The 16,551-nt window shown below is 42.8% G+C and overlaps 1 protein-coding gene across 4 annotated transcripts in view; it reads left to right on the forward strand.

Annotated features, from left to right (window-relative positions):
• Positions 1-16,551, forward strand: part of Dpp6 (dipeptidyl peptidase like 6) — an 830,048-nt gene that overhangs the window by 517,991 nt on the left and 295,506 nt on the right. For all 4 annotated transcript variants that reach the window (XM_021163979.2, XM_021163976.2, XM_021163978.3 and 1 more), the window contains exon 4: positions 8,791-8,885. In XM_021163979.2, the coding sequence (XP_021019638.1) occupies positions 8,791-8,885 (95 nt within the window). The remainder of the gene's footprint in view (positions 1-8,790; positions 8,886-16,551) is intronic.

Genomic DNA, 16,551 nt, shown 5'->3' on the forward strand with positions numbered 1-16,551 from the left:
ATGCAATTCCTTGTGTAACACCATTCCTTGTCCTGTGTTATATCACCTCCCAGTTCCCATGTAGCATTCCTTCACATTATAATTATAGGGATAAAAACTCTGGGAACATCTCATGAAGAGGCACAAAAAGTATAATCTGGAAACCCACTACATTCATCCCTGTTTTATAGAGGGCAGGAACTGGGTCAGTAGGAGAAGCCAGTGTAGTGGGCAGGAGCCAGGGTAGTGGGCAGGAACCAGGGTCAGTAGGCAGGACCTATGGCAGAGGGCAGGAACCTGGGCAGAAAGCAGGATCCAGGGCAGTAGGCAGGAGCTGGGGCAGTAGGCAGGAGCTGGGGCAGTAGGCAGGAGCCAATGTTGAAAATCCATGTTGTCTAGGACATGACCAAAATGTTTCTGAATAACAAAGACCTGAAGAAAGACTACCCCAAGCAGGAAAGAATAGGAGTCAAGCTTGACTCAAAATGAAGCAGAGTTTGGAACCAAGAAAGGAAGCTGTGCTAAAAAATTGAGACAAGCATGTATTCAGTGAACAGAAACTCTGGCAGGGAAATCTGAGGTCTAGATAGGAAAATAGAAGTGATAAGCAAAATGGAGGTTTCTAAATGGAAAAAGATAAATTACTGGGCTGAGAAGTTGAACTGGTTGCATTGATCCATGAATGACTATGGCAAAGGACTGAGATGACCTTGATGGCAGTCCAAGAGAAGTTATCCCAGGCAAACAGAGAGGAGGGTGTATTAAGGATGGAGAAGGAGATAGCTAGGCAGGAATCTGGATCCCCCATCATCCACATAGTTACTGGGTAGGCACAGGGACCACCTATACTTCGAAAGACAGGACCAATGGGTAAGCCAGCCAGGTAGATGTGCTACATCAGTAAAGTCAAGATTTAATAGAGAGATCTTGCTTCACTGAATAAATGTAGAGGGTGATAGAGCAAGACTCCCTATTTGTACACATGTGTATGGGCATCTGCACATACATGCACATCCCCCACAAATATGCATACCATACACACATACAGACACAAAGATAGAAAGACAGGGTGGTCAGAGAGAGAGAATGTGAATCAGAAACTGGGAGGTGATATCAAGCGCCCTAGTATTTATACAATTGGAAAACAAGAAGTAAAGGAGATGAATGAAGTTAGTTAAAATGGATAGTCAGCAAACATAGTTCAGGTCTGTCTCAGAAGAGACACAATGACCAAGGCAACTTACAAAAGACAGCATTTAATTGGAACCTTATAGTTTCAGAGGGTGAATCCATGACCATAATGAAGAGAAGCCTGGGAACAGGCAAGCAGGCATGGCACTGGAGCAGTAACTGAAAGCTTACATCCTGATCAGCAAGTTAGAGAAAAAGAGCAAACTAGGCCTGGCATTAGCTTTTGAAACCTCTTAGTCCACCCCACAAACACACCTCCTCCAGCAAAGCCACACCTCCTAATCCTTCCCAAACAGTTCCACCAACTATGGGCCAAATAGAGGCTTGAGACCACTCTCAAGGGCAGACAAAAGATGCACATTTTTAAGACTTGGCATACAGAAACCACCAGACAAAGTCTTCCAGAGGCCCACTCTAGAGTTCATATTTAGTGTGTTGAAACCAACACAAAAGAAGATGACACTGGGAGCCAGGAAATGGTCAATCCAATGCTGCCTTCCTGTTAGAAGCATGTCAGCCGGAAGTGAGTGGAACAAATCTTCAAAATGATTAAAGAAAAGAAAAGAAAAGAAAAGAAAAGAAAAGAAAAGAAAAGAAAAGAAAAGAAAAGAAAAGAAAGAAACTATAAAATTATCAACCTGGAAATCTGTATTTTAAAACGTCTCTTAAAATACAGGGGAAGCTAGGTGTGGTGGTGCACGCCTTTAATCCCAGCATTCAGGAGGCAGAGGCAGGCAGATTTCTGAGTTCGAGGCCAGCCTGGTCTACAAAAGTGAATTCCAGGACAGCCAGGTCTATACAGAGAAACCATGTCTTGAAAAACAAACAAGCAAACAAACAAATAAAAAACAAAACAAAACAGGGGAAAAGGAGATGTTTCCAGAAAAGATAAACAAGCTTGCTACAAGTGAACCCATATAACCAGAGTGTAAGAAACTCTTCAAACACAAAAAAAATGGTGCTCAATTACTAGCAACAGGCAGTATCAGGAATTAGAAAGGATGAATGTAGAATAAGATAACTTCATCTTTATGACATTTCACCTTAACATATTGCAATAGGCAAACAGAACCTTGTCTTGTGGAATGTGTGAAGTATGTTGGTACCATGTGCATGACAGCTGCAATAAAATGGGAATAGATGGGCCCCAGAGGCTCAAGAGAGTTCTGCATTTCCTAAGAAGTAGAGTTTGCCAGCAGTGAAGAGTTGAAGACCTACAATGTATTACAATCACTAGGGTAGCCACAGCCCAACGAGAGTAATAAAATGGAGCTAAAATTGGTAAACAGAGACACATGTGAGTTTGCTGCCAAGTCACTTGCTGGTACTTTTGCTGCTGGTTTTCCAGGGCCCTGCTACTCCAAATATCACTGCTCATACCAATGTTTTATTACTTCCTGTAAGATTTTAAGTGTGTGTGTGGGAACACAATAGTGTTTTCACTATAGCTTCCTTGAGTCACGTTTTGAAATATGGGTGTGGTGTCCTCAGCTTTGTGCATTTTTATGTAGCATTGTCTTGGCATGTTGAGGTTCTTTGTGGTTCTGTAGGTATTTATGATTTTTTAAAATATCTGTATAAAAACAACATTGAAATTTGCATAGAGATTGTGTTACATCTGTAGATTAATTTGAGTCATATAGAATGAATAATTATACAGTACACCATGTTAAAATTTGTGAGATTGGGGCCTAGAGAGGTGACTCAGTGATTCAGAGTGCTTGCTGCTCTCTCAGGAGGATTAGAGTTTCTATCCCAGCAACCACCACAGAGATAGCTCACCACATACCTGTAACTCAAGCTCCAAGGGATCTGTTGCCCTCTTCTGTCCTGTGCTGGGGCACCTGCACATACATGTTCACATACATGTACACAGAAACATGCATAAGTAAAGTAAATCTGTTTTAATTTTAAGACCTAGGAGCTAGAGAATGCCTTGGAAGTTAAGCGCATGCATATGTTGCTCTTCCAGATCTGAGCTCAGTTTCAGGACTCACATTGGACCACTCACAACTTCCTACAACTGCAGGTGAAGGGAACCCACTACACTCTTCTAGCCTCCATTAGCATAGGCATATGCATTCACAGAGACACCCAACCATACATGTAACACACAGCCATAAACAATAAAAAGTATGTGAGATGCATCTGTTGCCACCCATAGAAGCAAATTGGTTAACTTTGATAGCATCTTTTGTAAGAGTGTAAAATATTACACCAAAGACCCAGTGCTCACCGTTAAAAACCTAGAAAAAGAAGACCATGTTAAGGGTAAAGTAAACAAAACAAAAAGAGATAAAGAAAGTAGCTGAACTTCATCAAGTAGACTTCATCAAGTCAAGTACTGAGATGGAAATGATGTTGTCAAAATGTTAGTGTTTGCAAAAATCAATAAAACCAATGAATGTCTACAGTCTAGAGGACAAGAAGCTCATAAACTGCCCTTTCCAGAAAACATTTTATCCTATGAAGTCATAAACTATCAACCTCCTAAAAAGATAAACACATGGTATTAGGAGCAACGTTTGTACTGCTAGAATCAAGGCAAGGGACCCCAAATATCAGGATCCAATGCTTACAATAGTAGAAGCAAAGAATCCACTGGCCTGCCTGTCCTCCTTTCCAAAGCAGGAGTCTATTATTTGCTTTAAAGTACCTCCCTGCCATGCATAGAAATTGGGTGCTCCTATCACTGAAGACTTAGGGTCACAGAGGACAGGAGCGAGGAGCACACAGGTAGTCATTGTGCGATCAGACTCCCAGGGTCCCATCCGGCCCATCCTTGTCCACTTTCCACCAGCCCAAAGCATAGAAAGATACAAGCTTCACCCATTTCCTTGGTTCTCCCTTCAAGTGTCTCATTCCAGTGAAACTCTTTTTTAAATTAATTTGTCCACTTTTTTTCTTGCTCAACTGTCTTTTGCTATGAATGGGAAAATAAATGTCTTCCCTCCTACACTCTTTTTAAAATGCTACATACTCAATGGACAGCTTTCTTGAGTGACTCACATTATCAAAACAGACGAGAATAAGTAGAAAAATGTAAATGGCTCTGTATCAATTGAAGAACTTAAGTTGGGGAATCTCAAACCTTCTACCAAGAAAACCTGAGGCCCAGAGATGTCATTAAAAATACACAAATCTGAGCTACATTTGTTTATAAAGGAGAGCTGGTCCAAATAGTTCCCAACTCATGTGATGAAGTCAATGAAGCCAAGCTCTAGACAAGAGAAACCAAACTAGTTATCATCCTCCATGATGCCAGATGCAAAAGTCAGAGTCAAGCATCATAAGATTAAACCAAGACTCTGGGAAGCAGCACATTATACCACTGGAGGTGGTCCTGTGAGTGCATCTAAAAACACAGCTCACTGGATTGACAAAAACTCCCATGATGACTACAGTGTTGGAGGAAAAGCATTATGTAATAGTCAACAACCTTGAAACATGAAACCTTGCAACAATAAAGCAATAAAGATCACAGACTCAGACTCTTAAATTCAATAGTGAAGTACCACCGCTACTTAACATCAAGAATAAAGCAAATGTGCCTCTTCAAGTCTCTGGCACTGACCCTGATAGTCTGATGATGCTCGCCAGGCCTGAACAGAACTGTGTCTGCCCTGTGTTAACTGACCTGGTTTTGGAAATGAAAACCCTCTTAAGGAATCTATTTTTTAAATGAACTATAAATAAAACTTACATTGAGGAGAGCTGCAATAATGAAAATTAATTTTATATTAATCAATAGAAATTAGCAGTTGCTGGCGAGGATGTGGAGAAAGTGGAACACTCCTCCATTGTTGGTGGGATTGCAAGCTTGTACAACCACTCTGGAAATCAGTCTGGCGGTTCCTCAGAAAATTGGACATAGTACTACCGGAGGATCCAGCAATACCTCTCCTGGGCATATATCCAGAAGATGTCCCAACCGGTAAAAAGGACACATGCTCCACTATGTTCATAGCAGCCCTATTTATAATAGCCAGAAGCTGGAAAGAACCCAGATGTCCCTCAACAGAGGAATGGATACAGAAATTATGGTACATTTACACAATGGAGTACTACTCAGCTATTAAAAAGAATGAATTTATGAAATTCCTAGCCAAATGGATGGATCTGGAGGGCATCATCTTGAGTGAAGTAACACAATCACAAAAGATCTCACACAATATGTATTCATTGATAAGTGGATATTAGCCCAAAACTTAGGATACCCAAGATATAAGATACAATTTGATAAACGCATGAAACTCAAGAAGAATGAAGACCAAAGTGTGGACATTGTGCACCTTCTTAGAATTGGGAACAAAACACCCAGGGAAGGAGTTACAGAGACAAAGTTCGTAGCTGTGATGAAAGGATGGACCATTTAGAGACTGCTGTATCCAGGGATCCGTCCCATAATCAGCTTCTAAACGCTGGCACCATTGCATACACTAGTAAGATCTTGCTGAAAGGACCCAAATATAGCTGTCTCTTGTGAGACGATGCCGGGGCCTAGCAAACACAGGAGTGGATGTTCACAGTCAGCTATTGGATGTATCACAGGGCTCCCAATGGAGAAGCTAGAGAAAGTACCCAAGGAGCTAAAGGGATCTGCAACCCTATTGTTGGAACAACATGATGTACTAACCAGAACCCTGGAGCTCTTGTCTCTAGCTGCATATGTATCGAAAGATGGCCTAGTCGGCCATCAATGGAAAGAGAGGCCCATTGGACTTGCAAACTTTATATGCCCCAATATAGGGGAATGCCAGGGCCAAAAGAATGGGAATGGGTGGGTAGGGAAGTGGGGGGCGCTATGGGGGACTTTTGGGATAGTATTGGAAATGTAATTGAGGAAAATATGTAATAAAAATATTAAAAAAAAAAAAAAAAGAAATTCCCAAATAATAGCTAAGTGATTATTATAGTACCATAAAAATGCTAGAGAGTTTGGGGCTGATGTATTATGTGATGATCAAAATCCATCTCCTGAAAATGACTTTAGTGTCAATATGACCCTAAGAAGACAGAAATACATTGTCTGTGGACCAGAAGAACAAATGGTACTAGTTAGTTCTTGTCAACCTGACACCAGCTGGAGTCAGTTCAGAAGAGCAAACCACAGTTGAAGGATTCCCTCCCGAAGACTGGGCTGTTGCAGCATGTATACGGCGTTGTCTTGACTAATTGTTAATATGGAAGAGCCTAGTTACCAAAGGAAAAACCAGCCCTGGGAGGTGGTCCTCCTGGGTGGCATAAGAAGCAAGTCATGGGAAGCAAGCCAGTAAGCAGTGCTCCTCCATAGCCTCTGCATTGGCTCCTGCCTCCAGGTTCCTACCTTGGGTTCTTTCTCTGACCTCCCTTCCTGGTGGATTATAAGCTCTAAGATGCAATGAATCCTTTCCTCCCCAAGGTATCCTTGGTAATGGAGATCATCATAGCAACAGAAAAGTTACTAGGCACAAATATCCCCTTCTTTCCTAGTGCCATGACATCTTTGACATATATTAGTGTAAAACATTTGATGTGTCTACATGTAATCTAGAATCCACAGATGAGAAAAATCGCAGGGCATGGCCTTTCTGAATCTCACTCATCAGCCAACATAACGATCTGCTGTTGCACCCCTGGTCAAAATACATGACATAGAGTTGAAGGAACTTGCCTTTTTTAAACACCCATCATTAAATATATTTAGAAGTGGTAAAGTGAAAGAAAAAGGACCAGACCTGCTGTGACAGCAGTGGCTCTGAGGCGAGCTGTGCACCCATTGCAGCAGTGGCCTGGCCCACACTTTCCCTGGCTTGGCTTATTCCAAATTTTTCAGAAAAGCAAGGGTATATACAGGACAACACAAGTGGGGAAAAGCAAGACAAAAACTTTACACAACTTGACCCAAGACTTGCTGGAAATCTACAGAAACCATCACGAGGTGACACTGACAGAGGGGCAGACACAGGTGATGGAATGGAAAGCCATGAGCTAAAGCCTACAGGTAAAGGCCAGCTAGCATGACATACAAAACAGGGAGTACTGAAACCCTGTCTCAACCAAGGGCAAAGGTGAGGTTCCATATACAATATATTTTGATCTTAGTTGCCCCAACTCTCCTTTTGTGGCCTTCACTCCTCCTCCTCCTCCTCCTTCTCCTCCTCTCTGCTTTCCAGATTATTCACCTTCTCTTGGATTTTTTTTTGTCTGTTTCTTTAGACTTGATTTTTCTTTTTGTTGTTGTTGTTTAAACTTATCAGACAGGTTTATTGAGCAGGTATGGAGTTAGCTTCCCTATAGAGACGGTAGTTCTTAGAACAGAGCCTTTGCCAGCAAGGACAGGGTCTAAAACCACTGTCAGGGGCACTCACCTGCGTCATGAGGCACTGTTGTATCCTCCCAGGTGAACACAGATTTGACTGACAGACACACCCATTTGAGAGCCCAGTGATTAAGAGTGTGTGCTGCCCTTGCAGAGGACCTGAGTTCAGTTCCCGTCTCCCACATTACATAGCTTACAACTACCTGGAACTCCATCTTCAGAGGATCTAGCCCCTCTTCTGACTTCTGGAGGTCCCCACACAGTTGCAAACATACATATAAAAGGAATCATTTTTTTAAAAAATTCACTCAGTGTGAAAGGTAGAAAATGGGTAGGGATAGGTCTGTGTCAGATTAAGTGGCAAGCCCTTTCTGCAGACTTCATGTAGAACTGATATGCAGCCTTCTAAGTACTTTCTAACAGAAAACTAACTCCACAGTGGGCCACCCACCCACAGGTCCACCCTTCAGACACTGTATTCCCTACAGGCACACATTTGTGTACACTTGTATACTATTTAGTATGTGATTTGTTATTAGGGGGTTGGTGGGTGTACATGTGGGTACAATGTACATAGGTGTGGAGAGCAGAGGTCCCAGGATGCTGTTCATCCTGTTATTTGAGACAGGGCCTCTCACTACACTGGAGCTCATTGAATAGGCTGCCTAGCAGTGAGCCCCAGAGAGCTACCTGTCTTTGCCTCCCAAGTGCTGGGATTAGATACATGTACTTCCATTCCCAACGTTTTTAAGTGGGTGCTGGGATCAAACTCAAAGCAAGCATTTTACCTACTGAGCTATCACCCCCAATTATCAATTTTCTAAGGAAATAATTGGAAATTAGAGAGACCGGAGTCACTGACAGTCAATGATAGATTCAAAAAATGCCCATAGCAGAAAACTGAGAAACCCTTCCTGAGTTCCACCAGAAGCTTGGAGGCAAGAGGACAGCTGACGTTAAGGTTGAGGACACAGGTCATTTCAGATCCACAAGACCGTTGATCCCTTTGCTACCAACTCTCCAGTTGTAGCAGACTCTGTCTGCTTGGTGTGTCTACTCTATATATCCTACCCAAGAAAGTCCCGCATATCCTCAAACTCTGCCCACATGTGCTTTGCTGCCTGAACAGAGAAGAGGTGACTCGGGGATGAGCATCCCTGGAGCCACACTGCTGGAGCGGGAAGTAGACACTGCATGTAAAGGGCCCCTCTCAAGATAACTATACAATTCACCACAATTCACTTCACACACATCTATCAAACACCGAAACAGGTTTCTGGATGACTCGTGTCTTTTTTTTTTCTTTTTCCCTCTTTTAGATAAGGAATTCATCTACAGAGAACGGAAAGGGAATGTCATACTGCGGAATGTTGAAACAAATAATTCCACGGTGTTAATAGAAGGCAAAAAAATTGTAAGTACTCTGTCTAATGACCAGGATAATTTCAGAGTAATTTTTTTCCCTCCTGCAAGTCAATAAAGCAGAAAATGACTTTAGGTTTCAAGTTTCGGTAGAGCCAAGGAAAAGCATTAACTTGTAATACCACTGGCTGAGTAACTAAAGATAATGGGAAATTGAAAGCCCACTAATTTAATAAGTTGAAAGCCTGCTTTCTTTGGGGATCCTAAAAATCCTTTCACAGGTGTTGGAAGCAAGTGTTGCATATCAAGTATAATTGAAAGATAAAGACCAAAGACCAAAGACACATTTACAGGACAATCACAATAAAACCCGCAGGGTAATGCTTCAAGAGAACTTGCTCAATCTTATTTAAGAAAATTAAATCTCTGCCTGCTCAGTTTCGTGATGGAGAACAATGGGTACAGTAGGGGTTTTATGATTTAAAATAAGTGCTAAGCCTATCTGAAAATATTGCGTTTTCAACCAGGAAGACCTGTTTTGGATTTGTGTGTGAAGATATGAAAAGCTGACAGAGGTTCACGGCCAGAATTGACTTTGATTGTTTGTTTACAACGGGCTCATGTTTGGTCTTATGGGAAGTGCCTCCATGAGCCTGAAGGTTGATGATTTTCTGGTCTGCTTCCCTTGGGGAATACAAGGAGAAAGTAAAGGTAAACACATGAATAGGGAGAACTGGAAAATGGTGGAACTTCCGGGTCAGATGCTGATAAAGCAGCTGAATGAGAGTCAGATCTGAGGAAGGATCACAGGCTGCTGGAAGGTAGGCAAGAGGAACTGTAGAAAAGGCCAGCCAGCCCTGCCACTGGCAGATGAGCCTCTAGGTGTTCCATCCACAAATCAGTGGTGTCCAAGTCCAGGAGCTCTTCCCAGCAAAAGAAAGGAAGACTTCTTAACTGACCACCCTTCCTGGAAAAGCCAAGTATACTCTTAGCTCCTAGGGACAGTCAACTGTTTCATTCTCTGTTGAGTTTCCTTCTACTGTAAGGATACTATATCTTTAACATAGATGCAGCCTACCTTTTATACAGCCTGGCCCTTTGAAGGTAACACTCCCAGTGAATATTGGGCTTGGATCAAATCATATTCCGAATAAAGGACTAGGAGAGAGAGAAATGTGCTCATCCTATTGCACTAAAATGTCATTTTGGGTAGAATTATTAAGAATTCATCTGACTCAGCCTACTTCAAATATTAAAGCTACAGAATTGCTTTAAAGTGTTCTTCAGGAGGAGAAACACATTTCCTGCTGCTGAAGATGTTGACATTTCTAGCTTGGGGTGTGGTTTAGTACAAGCAGAGAGTATACATCCAGTTGTGCATTCAGAAGATACACTTAAGGTGATGGACAGATGGTTAAGATCACTGGCTATTCTTCCAAAGAATCTAGGTTCCTAGCACCCACAAGGTGGTTCTCAGCTGTCTATAACTCTAGTCCCAGGGGATCCATTGCCCTCTTTTGGCAACTACATGCATGAGGTATACCTGGTATATAAACATATATGCAAACAAAACACCTATACTCATAAAACAATAAATCTTTAAGATCAGCAGTTTTAACAGGCCATATTTAACTGTGCCTATCTTAGCAAACTAGTGAGATAATTTCAGAATCCATCATAGGTACAGAAATACATCTCATACATTAACTGGCTCATTCAATTACCAATCTTTATTGTACTAAAGTATCATAAATGCACTAATTTACACTTATTGGACACTGAATACATACAATCTGATCCATGGATATTTTTTCACTCAGTGCCACATTTAAATGCTACCAGAAACAGGATTTTTAAAAGACACTGAGTAAATGTCACTTTGTGGCCTGTACTGTAATTCAGATGCAGAATCTGGCTTAATGTCTTCACACATGCTTACTTTTTCAACTGTTCCTTTATTTCCAAGTTGAAAATAATACTGTAAGTATTATTTCTCCTGCCATCCTGGAACACATGGGGGCTCTTGTGAGACCCAAGAATAAGATGCCTGCACGTGGGTACCTCCCTAAGGAGAGGCAGGGTGAGACCAAGGGAGCAGGAAGCGTGGAGCATAGCACATTCTGTGCTTCTCTGTCACTCTTCTCATCTTTTCATCGCTGTGACTAAAACCCTGGCAAGGAGCAACTTCTGGGAGGGGAAGCTTATGTAAGTTGATGGTCTGAGGAGGCCACAGTCAGTCCTGACATCAGAAGGCCCCATGGAGGCTGGATCCCAGGGCAGCTGCTCAGTCACAGCTCAGTGGATACGGAAGCTAATTAGGAAGTCTGTTCAGGTCCAATCTCAGAGAATCATCCCCACCTCCCAAGAGGTTCCACAATCCTCCCAAACAGCTCCACTAATCCTGTAGGAATAGCCCAACCTGTAACCCCCTCTGTTAACCAATAGGTGGTTCATTCCTAACTGAATTCCAGAGACCTTGAGGTTGTTTAAATTACTAAAGGCAGCCTGAAGCCTCTATAAGGCCAATGGCGATTTTATGTTTGGTCTGGAAGACAAATGGAGAAACCGAAAACAAACTGGAAATTCTGTGGTCAGCAGAATTTTAAAATATATCCTGAAATCTCACTAACCAAATTCTTTTTCCTCATCCAATTAAAAACAGATCAGTTATAGCTTTGATTCTAGCCTCTTTCTTAGCTTGAGGTGATTGGATGGGAGGACATGTGACTCTGTAAGAAGGAGCCAAGTCAGTGTCTTTGTGACTGATAAGAACTTTGGCTGCAGCCAGGCATCGGTGGTGTATGCCTTTAATCCCAGCACTCGGAGGCAGAGGCAGATCTAGAGGGAGTAAGTACCAGGACAGCCAGAGCTACACAGAGAAGCCCTGTCTTAGAGGGGAGAGGGGCTCACTTGGGTTGAGTGCTGGCCTCATGCAGGGTGTCATACCTTACTCTTCCCACACAGCATCATTAATGGAAGAAGTTAACAGGATCATTATTGGTACTTGTCATGTTTGCTGTAACAAAATACTTAGCACCTGCAGCTTAAGAAGGAAGACATTTATTTTGGCCCCTGATTTGAAGGGATACTCTGTTGGTCACAGCCTTAAGTCTCAAGTGAAACTTGGAATTTTAAGCAGTGTCGACACTGTTAAAGACTTATTTCTGAAGTCAGGTTGAATGTATTCTGTATTTCAAGGTGGCCATAGGTCTATAGAGGCAAAGCTTGAAGGTAATAGCCTAAAAGTGATATACATGGCTGTCAAGCTGACAAGAGACAGACTTGTGATGACTAACTAGTGTCAGGTTGACACTATGTAAGATCACCATGGAAACCAACTTCTGGGCGTGTCTGGGCATGATTGACAAGATTAAGCTAGTTAAGGTGTGAAGGCACTGTGTGGAATACAGAGGAGGAGAGCGGAACACAGGTATTTACCACTCTGCTCCTTCCCTGTGGACCCAGCGTGATACATTGCCTTGTGCTCTTGCAGCCATTGGTTCATGACTTTTTAATTTGTATGTATTTATTTTATGGGTGTGGGTATCTGCATGTATGCCTGTATGCATGCACGATGCCTGAGGAGGCACCAGAAAAAAAAAAAAAAAAAAAAAAAAAAAACACTGGATCACCTGGGACTGAACTTACAGATAGTTGTAAGCTGCTATGTTGGGCTGTGATCTAAATCTAGGTCCTCTGGATGAGCAGCTGGCTCTTAATTGCCGAGCGGTCTCTCCAGCCTTTAGTCCATTATTTCTAATGTAGCCTCCATCATGCTGTCAGCTGTAAGTCCTGCTCTAGCCAGAAGCTGTGTCTTATAAATGAGTATTAAAGGATGACAGAACAGAGGTGATCAGTTTTCTGGAAACATCTGTATGAATAAGAGATATGGAGGACCCATTCGGCATCAGGATTATGACCGTGAGCTTTGGATCTGCCTTCCCACTGGAACAGGGCTTGAGGACTCCAGGACCCCTACTATTTGTAATGTCTGTCCAAGTACTGACTCTCAGGAGCCAGGAACATTGTGGTGCTATATTAGAGATCACATATACCATGCTTCAAAATGTGAGTCACGTACAGATAGATGTTCATCTAGCCTGGAGAGTTTAGGCAGTGTTCAGGGTGCAGGTAAAAGGAATGGGAGTATTTAAACAGGAAGATACAGAAGACAGCCAAGGCCACAGGAGCATGGTATTAACACTGTGCTGAACTGGGCCACCCAAGTGTCCAGGCAGCATCAATAGGTAGCCGACACTGGGTATTCAGGCAGCAATAGTAGATGGCAGAATCTTCTTCCTAATAGGGTATGGGCTGCTGCTGTACAGAGGAAGGCAAGGAGGAGTCCCTTGCTAGTCAGATAAAAATCAAACCCAAAGAAACTTTCACATGAGTTGCATTTGATGTCTCAAGAATTCTGGAGCATCTTATTTTGCTCTTATTCTACTTTTGCTGTTCTAAGAAGAGTTGTCTGTCAATAAAGAAAGTCTTTGGCGTATTATACACCTTTTGCCCTGAGCAGTGGGCCACTGTAAGAAAATCGCCTGCTTCTGCTGAGCTTTGACATAGGCCTACCAGCCACCCCATACTTGGGAAGTCTAACACGTTTTTTCTCTGCTGAGCAGCAGACTGGATTTCCTCACCTGCCTTGTCTCCCTTCTGTGGCTCTCCCTTATTTTCTCATGGAAGTGTGCTTCAAGTGGCCATATTATAAATTACTGACTTTAGTAGGCTTTGCAGGCCCTAAAATCCTAAGGAAACCTAGCACCACCTCTACAATTCCAGAATACAACAAAACTTCTCAAATGGAGAGGTCTGTGGCCTACACTTGATATTTAACTCTCTTCAGCTAAATTATTATTGGCTTAGAAATTGGAATTCTAACTCTTCTCAGATAAAGAATCAGAGAATAGCCATGAACAGAACCCCAGCTTCATCCTTATACACCATCCTGGTGGTTCTGCAGGGCTGTCTCAGGAGAGTTGGCCGAGGTGGCATGTTCTTAGATTTTAGGAATGAAAATGAGAAGTGGCAGGTTCAAGAGGAGGCACTGAGAGTCGTTAGGGGAGAATTAACAGTGTGTACAGTGCTGTGGGGTTCTGAAGACAGAGAGGAGGAGGAGAGAGAGAAGGAGAGAAACAGAGAACCTTCTACTAGAAGAGATAGCAAGAGTTCCTGCTTTTGAAGCGTCCTGAGGGCAGGGGTGTTCTTACCATGAAGCTGTAGCATAGTCAGGTGAACTCTGACTCCCAGGTAGTAGGAGAAACAAGGGCTTGTGTGGCAGTGGCAGGGTCCCAGCAGATGTTGAGTCCACTTCTGGGAATAGGTTGGAGGGCAGCAAGGCCTCAGGCATGCAGCTATGTCCACGAGGCTACAGCATCTGTCGTCTGACTTCTGCCATGTGCACACTGCCCCTTTTTTTCGTGAGACTAGTGCAAGGCTTGTGCATCATTTAAGTTGCACCAGACAGTTAGGAGGAAGCCTGGAAACACAAATGTACATTTGGAGCTGCTCTGGGGAAGTTTTCACTAGTAAACAGCGTGAAGGTTCAGTGACTTACATTAACACAGATACCTAGAACTCAGGCATCACTGAGGTGAGTGCAGGGCAACAGTGAATTAAGATGTAGTCCTTAAAGCAACAGCTCCAGAGGCACTAGGGCAATATGAAAAGGATTCATGATGCTCTATAAACTCCATAGAAGAGTACAGCAGGATGCTCACACATCAGTGAGTAGGGGAGGATGCATCACTGTATCAAAGGGCCAGGAATTAAGTGTGAACCATACAACAGCTCATCTTGCTTGCTGGCAGAACTCTGTATTGTTTCCTAAGGCAATTTACACAGATGCTGTCTCATGGTGTTTATTCAATAATTTTAGTCTGGTTCATAAAATTTGAACCTCATGTTCCAAAGAGATGAGATATTGCTGCCCTCCTACGATGAATATGAAGAGCTGTATGTGTGCCTGGATGTTCTTGGAAGGGAAGGCTGGCTGTCAAGAAGGCATCTGTGCCACGGTTCTGCCACTATGCTTTACTCCCCTGCTAACTTAACTTGAGCTATTTATTTTAGTGGCCATAATAACATTTAAATAAAAAAAACATTTTGTTTCTCTTAACTTACATTGCCTTACATCACTATTAGACATCAAGTTTTGATATTATCTTGATCTCTGCAAATTAAGTAGTCCTTACTTTTCACAAGAAGGGCATAATTAGGCAACTGCTTGGAGACCAGAGCAGTCACAGCACGCGGAGGAACTGCAAAATTCCTGGGAATCAGAACATGAGGTCCCCTCTCTTTCTGTTTCCTTCCTCCAGTGAGCCGCTGGAGTAATTGCCACTTGCTGCACTTTAATTAATTTCTACCCAGGGCTTCATGCACTGCTGTTCACACTGCCCAGCTAGGTGACAAGTTTGGGAAAACTGAATCCTTGCCCTTAGCCTCTTACCCATTTGTTCCTGAGTCCAGGGTTCAGCTACCTGGGAACAATGGAGATTCTGTTGGGCATCATCACTGATGAATGGGGAAATGGCTCCACCTCAGGTCATGCACCCTGATTAGCTTCAGCTGCTCCTACCCACAGCTCTCCGTGCCCTTGGCCTACATGTGATGAGCATGTGGTAACATCGACAGACCAGTGCAGCCTTCAGGGAATCTCTGATCTGAGGCTCAGTTTGGTTTAGCATGGGAGTAAACCCTAGAAGGGAAAATGACCTGTCTTTGTTATCATATGGAAACTGTCAGCTTGTGCTGTCCCTCAAATATTTTGCTTGGCTAAGGACTGATTTATTTCAGCTTGAAATCCAGATTTCTGGCATTTTCTGAAAAATAGGATGATCTGGTACCCATGGTTCATTTTCTCACAGAAAGTGAAACCTGGCAGGCACTAGTGGCTGCTCCTCGGATGGGATTGGGGCTGACCAGCCCTACAATGTTCCCACTCCTGACTCCTATTCAGCCAGTTCAAGTTTATGGTAGCTCTCCCCCCCTCAGTTAAGATAATCTTTACAAACATCCCCTCAGGCCAGCCTAATATTGACAAACCTTCCCTGAGACTCTGAAGGTTGACAGTTTAAACTAACCATCACACCAGGCCACCTCAAGACAAAGGACACCACAAGGTTATTGGAGTGAAGGGCTAGTAGTTTGTCATACTCTAAACTTTGCCTACAGTGGGACAAGAAGGGCACCTAAACACTGCACACCATAGCCTCACATAGCTGAAATGCTTAGGAACCACAGAAGCCAAAATACATGATTCTGTTTTATTATTGTCTTAGTCCAGGTTCCTATTGCTGTGATGAAACACCATGACCAAAGAAATTTGGGGTTGAGAGTATTTATTTGGCTTACACTTCCACAGCACTGTTCATCCTGAAGGAGGTCAGGACAGGAACTCATTCGGGGCAGGAATGATGCAGAGACCATGGAGGGACGCTTACTGGCTTGTTCAGTATGCTTTCTTATAGAAGACCACCAACCCAGGGGTGGAACTACCCACAGTGGGCTGGGCCTTCCTCCATCAATCCCTAATTAAGAAAACACCTTTCAGTTGGATCTTACTGAGGCATGTTCTCAACTGAAGTTCTCTCCTTTTATATAACTGCAGCTTGTGTCAGGTTGACATAGAACTAGCCAGGACAATTATAGGTTCTTTTTGTTTATGGGTTTGTTTTTGAGAATTGCATATGTAAGTATACATTTGCATTATT

The sequence above is a fragment of the Mus caroli genome, unplaced genomic scaffold (genome assembly GCF_978045245.1).
Source record: "Mus caroli unplaced genomic scaffold, Mus_caroli_1 scaffold_4, whole genome shotgun sequence".
NCBI lineage: Eukaryota > Metazoa > Chordata > Mammalia > Rodentia > Muridae > Mus > Mus caroli.